At 43.5% G+C, this 13,362-nt stretch overlaps 1 protein-coding gene across 2 annotated transcripts in view; it reads right to left on the bottom strand.

Moving 5' to 3' along the window:
- ift81 (intraflagellar transport 81 homolog) overlaps positions 1 to 13,362 on the bottom strand; it is a 112,252-nt gene that overhangs the window by 79,026 nt on the left and 19,864 nt on the right. For both annotated transcript variants that reach the window (XM_070886351.1, XM_070886352.1), the window contains exons 6-8: positions 4,401 to 4,466; positions 3,955 to 4,065; positions 2,134 to 2,218 (exon numbers count right to left, since the gene is read on the bottom strand). In XM_070886351.1, coding sequence (XP_070742452.1) covers positions 2,134 to 2,218; positions 3,955 to 4,065; positions 4,401 to 4,466 — 262 coding nt within the window. The remainder of the gene's footprint in view (positions 1 to 2,133; positions 2,219 to 3,954; positions 4,066 to 4,400; positions 4,467 to 13,362) is intronic.

Raw genomic sequence — 13,362 nt, 5'->3', positions numbered from 1 at the left:
GATTGCTGGTTACAAGGTGTTGCATACATAAACAAACTCTACCACCAAGATCCTGGGAATACCATCAGCTCCAAGTCATAAAACATTCATATTTGGACATAAACTGCCATTCTTCACTGCTGCTGGGACAAAATTCTGGACTTCCCTACCTAACATTGTGGGAGCACATCAGCATAATGACTGAAGCAGTTCAAGAAGGCCCACTATGACCTTCAGGGTAACTAGGGATGGGCAACAAATACAGATTGCCAGCACCACACACATCCGGAGAACAAATAATAATTTAAGAAGTACCCACCCTTCTTAGCTTGCATAAAATGTTGTCATCTTCCTTTACCTGTCCTGAAGTCTGTAGTAGACTAAAGCCGAGAAGGTTAAAAAGTGACCTGACAGAGGTATGGGAAGCGAGGAAAATTAGATTAGACTAAATGAAGAAAAAAATATGCATTATGGGCTGAATGGCGTGTTTTTGTGCTGCAAAATTCAGATTCTTGATTCTATGACTGCACAGCCCTCCAGTACCTTCCCCAAGTTGCTGTTTTTCATGTGAAAAGCTGGATAGTGACAATAGGTGAGGTAGTCACACCCTGTTTCAATAATATGTACATACTAGTACTTTTCAGCAGGGCTCACTGGATATGAATCAAGGGTCAGAACCGTAAATAATTTATCAGCCATCTGGAAACACAGGCCAGTGATAGTGTCACATTCCTTCCCAGTAGCAGAGACCAAAGATCTTAGCAGTCTATATGCCTTAACACCATACTATGTAATACTTTTACCTGAAAAAATTTACAATTTTAGTGATTAAGGGGTGGTTTGATCCATTTAATTTTATAGATAGATTAATGCCAAAGAACATTACTTGAAAAATACTTTACATAGAAAGGCTTACTGGCTGTGTTTTCTATTAACTCCATTACCCTGAGGTTGGCAATCATTGTCTCTGGATTTGAATAAGAGTTTCTTCTAATTTTTGTTGCTCTTGAATTACTGAGCATTCAATAAACAAGCATTCTACAATCTACATGTTTCAATCAGAAGAAATCAATGGAAGAAAGAATCTTAAGAATGAAGGCAACTCTGGTGAACAACATAGTTACTGATATTCCACAGTATGAATTCCGAGATAATATGATAAATCCAACAACTTGTATTTGAATTGAGCCTTTAACATAGCAAGATGTCCCAAGGCACTTCACAGAAGCATTATCAAGAAAATTTGACACCGAACCACATAAGGCAGTTGACCAAAGGCCGTCGCCAAGGGGAAGCATGTAGCTGAGAAATAGGAGGGAGACCAAGGATAGATCCTTGGGGGACACCAGAGGTAATTGTGCAGGAGCAGGAATGAAGCCATTGCAGGTGATTCTCTGGCTACAATTAGATACATATGAATGGAACCAGGCAAGTGCAGTTACACCGTGCTGGACGACAATGGTGAGACTTGAGGAGGATGGTGTGGTCAACCGTGTCAAAGGCTGCAGACATGTCAAGAAGGACGAGGAGGGATAGTTTACCTTTGTCACAGTCACATAGTACGCCATTTGTGACTTTGATGAGAGCCGTTTCGGTACTGTGGCGGGGCAGCAAAGAACAGAATAGTTTTCTTTGACACCAACGTTTTCCTCCATGGTCTATGGATAATTGTACTGTAGTTTCATTTTCATAATGGTCTTAATATAATTTAAATATATTTCTATTTTTATCTTTTTTCCCCCCTCTCCCAGGAGATAGCTTCTGGTGGGTAGGGAGTGTCTGTATCGTGAAGCGTAAGACGTCACAACTATATGGGACAAACTAGACAGATCAGTGGGTCTTTTCCGACGACATTTTCATATGTTCGTATGTATAACGAGAAACATTATTCGATGGCACACTTTTTGAAAAATTATTGGCAGAGTATGTTTTTGTTAGTTAGTTAGTTAGGCCAAGAACAAGGAGCTCAAACATTAGTCTGAAGGAGATACCCAGGTGCTGCCACTAGTTCACTGATATCTTAATGCAATGCAGAATAGTTTAGTGAATGACATGATTTCTAGCCTTTTTTAGTATGCATCTAAAGGCATTTTTCTACTATTTTAATTTGCCATTCTTAAGCCTCTTGTGTTTGTAGTTTCAAATAGCACGTACTTTCAGGCTTTGCATCTGCTGAAGCCTGCCGAAGGTCCTTCAATTGCTGTTGTGCCCTCTGCAGCCTTTGCTCTGCATGGAATAACTGCAGAAGAAAATATATAATGTAAAATTCCAATATAATAAAAACTGCACAACATTGCTAAAAATTCCTTCTTTATTAAATGGATCAAAAACAGACAGGATTTACTTTGATGACTTCTAGCGCATTCTTAACAGTCTTTCATGTTTCATGGGTTTTGTCTTTGAAATGAAAATTAAGAGCAAATTATAATAAACACAACGTATAGCTGATGACATTCACACCTTGGTTGGTATATTTTTGTGAAGTTACAAACCACTCTTTTTTAAATTACTTTCCTGATGTCTTCAGGCCATTTACTCACTGTAGCCAGAAGACAAATAAGCAATATACTTCCACCAATCAAAGCCTGCATCAGACACCTGGAGCTAGAAATTCGGTTCTCAGTTAAACTGCATTTTTTTGCCAAAATTACCGTTATCGCTTCGCTATCGCTATCAGGCCGGAAATTCAAGCTTTTATTTGCGCAGTGGTAAAAATCGGTGTTGCACAAGGATTCACGGCGCAAACCGCGATTCTCGCCAACTTTAGTCCGAGGCCGATAACGTGCGAGTTCGGCTTTGGGAGGGCGGAAAAACACCTAAAAATTGGAAAAAAAAATTCACAAAACATTTACAAGATATTTAGCTATCGAATCGCTGAAAATGAATTTAAAAAAATTAAAATTTTAACTTACCTTTTTTGCAGGTCTTCATACTTACCGCTGCTCCAAGGGCTGCAACACAGCTTTTTACATGTCGGTATTTTTCACGTGAAATACAGCTGCGCAGAGAGCCAACGCTATTTCGAGTCTTGCACGGCGGCGCTCCTCTCTCCAGCGGTATTTGAAAACCGCCGCCGCAAAACATCTCCGAAATTCCCGCCGACCGGGTTTGCCCCAATTATGGTGAAATAGCACCAAAGAAACAGTTGCAAAGTTGGCAAATTTCTAGCCCCTGGTGTTTAAGATTTTGCACTGATTGTCTCCTGTTCCATACAGGGAAGTGCCTGAAGATGATACAGGCAGGATCAAAAACTCAGTATAGTTCCAAGTCCTACCACTCAATGCATGTATGCTGTCAACTAGCCAGGCTCTATGATCGCCACAGGAGAATAGCTGAACAATCTATTACTGCTGGAAGAGGCAGCAATCATTTGTCTAGGATCTCAAATAGATATTACAGGTTAAAGAATTGCTAGTTTACATCTATAGCAAACATTAAATGTCTCCTCCTCAATTATATACCTCTTACCAAATTTCCCACAATATAGATATAAAATCTTCATTTGCTCACCATCCTCCAATCCATTAAATTCAAAATCCTCATTTACAAATTCCTCCATAGCCTCACTCCTTCTTACTTCTGCAAGCTCATAAAGCACCACATGCTGACATGTACCTTCCACTCTTTTAACTATGGCATCCTGTACAACCCTCATTCATCCATTCTCATCTTTTGTGTCAGCCTGCAGCTGATTTAATCTTGTACAAGTACTTAAATTCCACTTACACACATTAACCTTATGACCTTTCTCCCCACTTTCAAAAAGCTCAAAACATCTTCAACCATGACTTCAGTCACCTCTCTACTCCTGTCTACTGCTGCTGCTCAGCACTTGTATTTTTCTCTGGTGATTGCAGTAGGACATTTCATGATCTAAAGATGCTACATAAATTAAAGTAGATGGTCTGGAATAGCTTCATATAACAAGTATACATTTCCTCATGCAGCTTGTACAATATATGCATTATAAATTACCTGATTTTTCTGTTCCTGCTTTTGCTGTATTAAAGATTCTTCCCTCTCCTTCTCCACACGAAGCTGTCTTGCCATCTCCAACATCCGCTGGTGATTTGATACAGTGTCCACCTAGTGAACACATGTAAACATTGCTTTTTACTATCAGCGTCTTAAGAAAATATGGCCACGCTCATATTTCACAGATGATTTTCTTTTACTATCAATAATTAACTACAGATGACAGCATGGAATTCACACCAATTAAACCAACATGTATGCATTAAGTGTACAACTCCTTGTAGAGTTTGGCAACACTCCCAGCATATCTCCGTTTACTCCAATGGGTTATTCAATCCCTTCCTTAAGAAAGCAACATGCTCCTTCAGTCCAAATCTGTATTTTACCATGTGACATGCAAAGTACGGCCAAAGAAACAGTATCCTCACAAGATCACTAGATCATACCCTTTTCTTTAGGCGTTCCACTCGCTTAATGAGTTGATCCTTCTCTTCCTCCATTGCATTTATATCCTGCAAATCCAAAGCAAATAAATTACTATGCCTTACTTATTCCATTTAAGTATTTTAACACATTAAGGTTTTCCCTAAGCATATACAATTCCAAACTAAAACCTCTACCTATTAATATCTACATAGGTATTCTGATAACGTACATTTCTCTTACTCAGCTTAAAAAAATATTTTTAAAACAAAGACAAATGTATTTGCCAGTCTCAGTGGCACTCCATTTCAGTACAAGAATAGTTGTACAGGTACGACGTCTGAAATCCAGAATCCTCGGGACTGAGTCCGTACCGGTTTTTGTTTTGTTCCGGATTTCAGACAAGAAAAATCAATAGTCTGAAATCCGGAATCCTCGGGACACAATCTATGCAGGATTTCGGGTTTTGCCAGATTTCGGACCTCGCCACCCGCCGATCCTCGCCGAACTGTCCAGTTTTTGGGCAATTACGGTTTTTGGAATTCGGGATTCTGGACGTTGCACCTGTACCATGATGTTATAGGACACAGGCACTCTTCCACAATTCTTTGTTAAGTACCTGAGCATAATGATTAGCGGGATGCTTCTGCTGAGGCATGGAAGGAAAATACTAGACCAATTAAGTGGGACAGTGAGTCAATTTGTGCTATTCTTTCAGAACGCCAAGTCTAACAAACCTGTAAACAGATTATCAAACTCACCAGATGTGAAAAAGATCAGTAGCAAAACATAACATGGAATCAAGAGAAAATAAACTTACACAAGAGGCAAGAACTTTAACATTCAGAATATGTTTTGAATAAAAGATTTGTTATTGTAACAAATGAATCAAAGGAACTAGAAAGGAAGGCCGCCAGTGATCTGACCTGGGGAGGAAAGGGGGGCACTGCAGCCAGAGACTGGTCTTGTGTGGATGTCTACTGTCATATATTCTCACTTGTACAAGTTACCTGTCTCCATTTAGATCTCTGGAACAGGTGCCGAAATATACAATTTCACAGACAGACCTTACAAGTTACTTTTATTTATAATGGATTTAAAAATAATTGATGGCTTACAATGATACAAGCAAGGCTCACAGAACAGGATTGGGAGCTGTGAGTCGAGTGGCTCAGAGTAATAGGCTCCCACAAATACAGACACTGCATGTACTTAGCCATTATAAACTTATAAAAATTGGTTCAAATTATTTCATATAAGGGGTGGAAGGCATTTCATTTCTACATTTTTAGATTGGTTATAGTAAAGCTGATGGTTGAATGTATGAAAGAGAATTTCCTGCCCGTTAGAAATTCAAATGTTTCACGCATCTGGACACAAACCTATTCTTTAATAAAACATTTTATATAGTGATTTTAAAATTCTCATCCTTGTTTTCAAATTCCTCCTTTGCCTCACCTCTCCATATCTCTGTAACCTTCTCCAGCCCTACAACCCTCCGAGATCTCTACACTCCTCCAATTCTGGCCTCTTTTTCTTCACTCCAGCCTTCAGCTGCCTAGGCCCTAGGCTCTAGAATTCTCTCCCTAAACCTTTCTGCCTCTCTCGCTCCTCCTTTGAGCTGCTCATTAAAACCTACCTCTATGACCAAGCTTTTGGTCACTTGTCCTAATATGTCTTTATGACTCGGTGTCAAATTCTGTTTGATAATGCGCCTTGGGATGTTTTACTATATTAAAGGCGCTAAATAAATGCAAGTTGTTGTTGTTGATTGCTGATAGGTCTCTAATTCAAGCAAATGGCTCAGATTACCTTTAATGTATAAAAGTACTTGATTGTTTTGTGCTTTACTTCTCTCCAAATGACAGCTAAATGTTATGGGGAGATACTTTACAAATTTTAAATCTCAGCAAAAAGACAAGTGGAGGCAATTTCATTTTCCAGTAAAAAAAAAGAGAACAGAACAGCAGCCATAACACAGAACAGCTTGCTTGGGGGTTGAAACTGTTATTAAAATATTATTTAAAATAAATGGGTTACAATTTAAAAATTCCAATCAAGAATTTAGTGCACAGAGGGATTTCAATCCCCTTGCATTCAGACTGAGAGTAACATAGGCAAAGGCCCAAGAATAAGTTGCCTTCCCACCTTCTGAACTGGGAGATGATGAATGGTCTGAAAGATGCTGGGAGAATAACAAAATAAATATAAAATTGTGGGAAATACATCAAATATCCAGATTAGGAAAACACCATAGGATGTGGGTCTCACACTGGAACCACTACGAAATAATTCCAACCTTAGTTGAGTCACCATTTCATAGACAGCAAGAGAAAACTCCAGTTCAAACAATGGCAGGACAGAGAGTGGAGAGCACTAGTTCAAACAATTTTAGTCTTTAACTAAGGGCAGAGGGGTATACTTCGTGGCCAACGAGCTAGATGGGGAAGAGAGCGCTGCCAAACGAAGGGCGATCCTCCTCACCGTCTGTGGGGCACCAACGTATGGCCTCATGAAGAATCTGCTCTCTCCAGCGAAACGCACGGAGAAATCGTACAATGATTTGTGCACACTGGTCCGAGAGCATTTGAACCCGAAGGAAAGCGTTCTGATGGCGAGGTACCGGTTCTACACCTACAAAAGGTCTGAAGGCCAGGAAGTGGAGAGTTACGTCGCCTAGCTAAGACGTCTTGCAGGACATTGCGAATTTGAAGGACATTTGGAGCACATGCTCAGAGACTTTTTCGTACTTGGCATTGGCCACGAAACCATACTTTGCAAACTTTTGACTGTGGAGACCCCAACCTTGAGTAAGGCCATAGCGATAGCCCAGGCGTTCATTGCCACCAGTGACAATATGAAGCAAATCTCTCAGCACACAAGTGCTGCTACAAGTACTGTGAGCAAAGTGATATTGTTTTCGAATCGTAACGTACAAGGCAGGTCACTCGTACCTGCAGCTGCACGTCCGCAGATGACTCAGAGTCCACCATCAAGGGTGATGAATGTAAGGCCATTAACACCTTGTTGGTGCTGCAGGGGTGATCATCGTTTCCATTCATGCCAATTCAAAGAGTACGTTTCCAAGGGCTGTGGAACAATGGGACACCTCCAACGAGTGTGCAGGCAAGCTGCAAAGCCTGTTAAACCTGCAAACCACTATGTTGCAAAGGAGGACAGATCCATGGTGGATCACAATGAACCAGAGCCTCAGACCGAGGAGGCAGAGGTACATGGGGTGCACACATTCACTACGAATTGTTCCCCGATAATGCTGAATGTTGAACTAAATGGACTCCCAGTTTCAATGGAGCTGGACACAGGCATGAGCCAGTCCATCATGGGCAAAAAGACTTTCGAAAGATTATGGTGCAACAAGGCCTCAAGGCCAGTCTTAACTCCAGTTCACATGAAACTAAGAACTTAAACGAAAGAACTGATTCCTGTAATCGGCAGTGCTACTGTAAATGTCTCCTACGATGGAGCGGTGCATAAGTTACCCTTCTGGATGGTACCAGGCAATGGTCCCACGCTGCTTGGTAGGAGCTGGCTGGGAAAGATACGCTGGAACTGGGACGCTATCACCCGCTGTCGACACTTCGTGTGCCCAGGTCTTAAACAAATTTCCTTCGCTGTTCGAACCAGGCATTGGGAAATTCCAAGGAGCAAAAGTGCAGATCCACCTAATTCCGGGGGCACGACCCATCCATCACAAGACGAGAGTAGTACCGTACATGATGAGAGAAAGGGTAGCGATCGAGTTAGACCGGCTGCAACGAGAGGGCATCATTTCAACGATTGAGTTCAGCGAGTGGGCCAGTCCTATTGTCCCATTCCTCAAGGGAGACGGCACCGTCAGAATCTGTGATGATTACAAAGTAACCATCAATCGGTTCTCCCTGCAGGACCAATACCCACTACCAAAAGCCGACGACCTCTTTGCAACGCTGGCAGTAGGAAAGACATTCACGAAGCTGGATCTGACTTCAGCCTACATGATGCAGGACCTGGAGGAATCATCGAAGGCCCTCACCTGCACCAACATGCACAAAGGTCTCTTTGTTTATAACAGATGCCCATTTGGAATCTGATCAGCGGCGGCGATATTCCAGAGAAACATGGAAAGTTTACTGAAGTCGGTCCCGCACACCGTGGTCTTCCAGGATGACATCTTGGTCACGGGTCGGAACACAGTCGAGCATCTGCAGAACCTGGAGGAGGTTCTTCGTCGACTCAACCGCGTGGGGCTCAGGTTAAAACGCTCGAAGTGTGTTTTCCTGGTGCCTGAAGTGGAGTTCTTGGGAAGGAGGATTGCGGCGGACGGCATCAGGCCCCCCAACGCGAAGATGGAGGCAATTGAGAACGCACCGAGGACACAGAACATGACGGAGCTGCGGTCGTTTCTGGGACTCTTGAACCACTTTGGTAACTTCTTACCGGATCTCAGCACACTGTTAGAACTACTACATGTCTTACTATGAAAAGGGGATGAATGGGTTTGGGGCAAAAGCCAAGAAAATGCCTTTGTAAAAGCGAGAAAATTGTTATGCTCAAACAAATTGCTTGTGTTGTATGATCCATGTAAGCTTTTGGTACTAGCATGTGATGCGTTGTCATATGGCGTCGGGTGTGTATTGCAACAAGCTAATGATTTTGGGAAACTGCAACTGGTTGCTTATGCATCCAGGAGTCTGTCTAAGGCTGAGAGAGCCTACAGCATGATTGAAAAAGAAGCGTTAGCGTGTGTCTATGGGGTAAAGATAATGCATCAATACCTGTTTGGCCTAAAATTCGAATTGGAAACTGACCAGAAGCCACTTATATCCCTGTTTTCCGAGGGAAAAGGGATAAATATCAACGATCGGCCCACATCCAGAGATGGGCGCTCACGTTGTCCGCATACAACTACGCTATCCGCCACAGGACAGGCACAGAAAACTGCGCCGATGCTCTCAGTAGGCTGCCATTGCCCACCACGGGGATGGAAATGACGCAGCCTGCAGATCTAGCCATGGTTATGGAAGCATTTGAAAGTGAGCAATCACCAGTCACTGCCCGGCAGATCAAAACCTGGACAAGCCAGGACCCCTTATTATCTCTAATCAAAAGCTGTGTGCTTCACAGGAGCTGGTCCAGTGTCCCAGTGGAAATGCAGGAAGAGATAAAACCGTTCCAGCGGTGCAAAGATGAAATGTCTATACAGGCAGACTGCCTTCTGTGGGGCAATCGAGTAGTGGTCCCCAAGAAGGGCAGAGACACCTTCATCAATGATCTCCACAGTACCCACCCAGGCATTGTAATGATGAAAACGATAGCCAGATTCCACGTGTGGTGGTCCGGTATCGATGCAGACTTAAGAGTCCTGCGTTCACGGATGTAATACATGCTCGCAGTTAAGCAATGTACCCAGGGAGGCGCCGCTATGTTTATGGTCTTGGCCCTCCAAACCGTGGTCTAGGGTACACGTCGACTATGCAGGCCCGTTCTTGGGTAAAATGTTCCTTGAGGTTGTAGACGCGTACTCCAAGTGGATTGAATGTGAGATAATGTCGGCTAGCACGTCCGCTGCCATTAATGAAAGCCTGCGGGCCATGTTTGCCACACATGGCTTAGCCGATGTCCTAGTGAGCGACATCGGGCCATGTCAGTGCTGAGTTCAAAGAATTCATGACCCGTAACGGGATCAAACATGTCACATCTGCCCCGTTTAAACCAGCGTCCAATGGTCAGGCAGAGAGAGCAGTGCAAACCATCAAGCAAGGCTTGAAGAGGGTAACTGAAGACTCATTGCAGACTCACCTATCCAGAGTCCTGCTTAGCTACTGCACGAGACCTCACTCACTCACTGGGATCCCACCTGCTGAACTGCTCATGAAAAGAGCACTTAAGACAAGGCTCTCATTAGTTCACCCTGATTTACATGAACAGTAGAGAGCAGGCAGCTTCAACGAAGTGCATACCATGATAGCGCAAATGTGTCACACGAGATTGAAATCAATGATCCTGTACTTGTATTAAATTAAGGACAAGATCCCAAGTGGCTTTCCGGCACTGTCGTGGCCAAGGAGGGGAGCAGGGTGTTTCGAGTCAAACTTTCAAATGGACTCATTCACCGGAAACACTGGGACCAAATCAAACTCAGATTCACGGACTATCCTGAGCAACCCACCTTGGACCCTACCTTCTTTGATCCCCCAACATACACACCAGTGGCAACCGGCACCACGGTTGACCATGGTTGACCACGAAGCAGAACCCATCATCTACTGTAGCCCTGCAGGGCCCAACACACCAGGCAGCCCAGGAAGGCCAGCTGCACAGCAGCCCTGCGAGGGCCCAACAAATGATTCAACAACACCAGCTTTCACACCGAGACAATCAACCAGGGCAAGGAGGGCCCCAGATCGACTCACATTGTAAATAGTTACACTATTGACTTTGGGGTGGGGGTGGGGGAAGTGTTGTTTTCTATATGGACTTGTATTTACTCTGTACAGGCACCAGAGGGCTCATCCCCTGGAGTCCCAAGGGATCCCACAATCACTTGGGAGCACAGGTATTTAAGAAGGCTTCACAGGTTGGAGAGGCACTCTGGAGACCTGCAATAAAAGACTACGGTCACACTTTACTTTGAGCTCACAGTATTCAGTCTGACTCTTTCTCCATACACGACAGTTCTTTTGGGGACTGCAGGCAGAGCCACGTCCATGGCAGCATGGGTGGCTCAGCTGCACAGGGGGAGGAAGAAAAATGGAAGAGCAATAGTGGTAGGGGATTCGATATTTCGGGAAGCAGACAGGCGTTTCTGCAGCCGCAGACGTGACTACAGGATGGTATGTTGCCTCCCTAGTGCCAGGGTCAAGGATGTCACCAAGCAGCTACAGGGCATTGTGGGAGGAGAGGGTGAATAGCCAGAGGTCGTGGGCCATATCTGTACCAATGACATAGGTAGAAAGAGGAATGAAGTCCTGTAGGAAGATTTTAGGGAGCTAGGAAAGAGATTAAAAAGCAGGATCTCAAAAAGGTAGTAATCTCCGGATTACTCCTGGTGCCACGTGCTAGTGAGTATACAGAAATAGAAGGATAGAGCAGATGAATGCATGGCTGCAGAGATAGTGCAGGATGGTGCTTTAGATTCCTGAGGCATTGGGACGGTTTCTGGCAGAGGTGGGACCTATACAAGCCAGACGGGTTGCATCTCAACAGAGCCGGGACCAATATCCTTCCTCGCTGGGGGGGCGGGGGGAGGGGTGGTTGCTAGTGCTGTTGGGGAGGGTTTAAACTAGCTTGGCAGGGGGATGGGAAGTGGAGAATAGATTCAGGAGAGAGAGAAGCAAAGCTGAAATTGGAAAGTAGAAAGTGAATTTGGAAGACAGAGTAAACAAGAGCTAGAAAATGGACAGCAAGGGAGTTTGGCAGTGCTAAATGGTATATACTTCAATGCAAGGAGTATAGGGATGAAGGCAGATGAGCTGAGAGCACAGATAGAAACTTGGGAGTATGATATAGCTATTAATGAGACATGGCTGAAAGAAGGGCAGGTATGGCAGCTCAACATTCCTAGTTACAGGGTTTTCAGATAGGATAGAGATTGGGGTAAAAAAGGAGGAGGGGTCGCAGTATTGATTAAAGAAACAATTACAGCTGTGAGGAGGGATGATATTTGAGAGGGATCATCAAATGAGTATGGGATATATGGGTTGAATTGATAAACAAAAAAGGGGTGATCACATTGCTGGGAATGTACTACAGACCCCCAGTCAGAGAGAGATAGTACAGCAAATACGTAGGCAAATTTCTGAAGTGCAAAAACTATAGGGTAGTAATAGTTGGGGATTTCAACTACCCTAATATTAACTGGGATAAAATTAGTGTGAAAGGTATAGAGGGTGCGGAATTCCTAAAATGCATCCAGGAGAACTTTTTAGCCAGTATGCAACAAGTCCAACAAGGGAGGGGGGCGGTTCTGGACATAGTTTTAGGGAATGAAAGTGGACAAGTGGAAGGAGTATCAGTGGGAGCACATTTTGGTGCTAGTGATCATAATTCAGTAAGATTTAGGATAGTTATGGAAAAAGACAAAGATATACCAGGAATAAAAGTTCTCAATTGGGGCAAAGCCAATTTTGCGAAGCTGAGATGGAATTTAGCCAAAGTGAACGGGAATCAGCTACTTGAAGCTAAATCAGTGTCAGAGGAGGCATTCAAGGAGGAGATCCTGAGGGTTCAGAGCAAGTATGTTCCCTTAAAGAAAAAGGGTGGGACTAACAAATCTAGAGCCCCCTGGATGTCAAAGGACATACAGGGTAGGATAAAGGAAAAAAAAGGGAGGCTTATGACAGAAACACAAAAGGATAGTATGCAAGTACAGCAAATGATCAGGAAGACCAATGGTATCTTGGCCATTATTGCAAAGGGGATGGAGTATAAGAGCAGGGAAGTCTTGCTACAGCTATATAATGTATTGGTGAGGCCACACCTGGAATACTGCGTGCAGTTTTGGTTTTCATATTTACGAAAGGATATACTTGCTTTGGAGGCATTTCAGAGAAGGTTCACTAGGTTGATTCCGGGGATAAGGGGTTGACTTATGAGGAAAGGTTGAGTAGGTTGGGCCTACTCATTGGAATTCAGAAGAATGAGGTATGATCTTATCGAAACGTATAAGATTGTGAGGGGGCTTGACAAGGTGGATGCAGAGAGGATGTTTCCGCTGATGGGGGAGACTAGAACTAGAGGGCATGATCTTAGAATAAGAGGCCGCCCATTTAAAACAGAGATGAGGAGAAATTTCTTCTCTCAGAAGGTTGTGAATTTGTGGAATTCGATGCCTCAGAGAGCTGTGGCAGCTGGGACATTGAATAAATTTAAGACAGAAATAGATAGTTTCTTAAATGATAAGGAGATAAGGGATTATGGGAGCGGACGGGGAAGTGGAGCTGAATCCATGATCAGATCAGCAACGATCTTATTGAATGATGGAGC

Source organism: Pristiophorus japonicus, chromosome 8 (genome assembly GCF_044704955.1).
Source record: "Pristiophorus japonicus isolate sPriJap1 chromosome 8, sPriJap1.hap1, whole genome shotgun sequence".
Taxonomy (NCBI): Eukaryota; Metazoa; Chordata; class Chondrichthyes; family Pristiophoridae; genus Pristiophorus; species Pristiophorus japonicus.
Note: the sequence above shows the minus strand (reverse complement) of the source record. Positions and strands in the feature narration are given on the sequence as shown.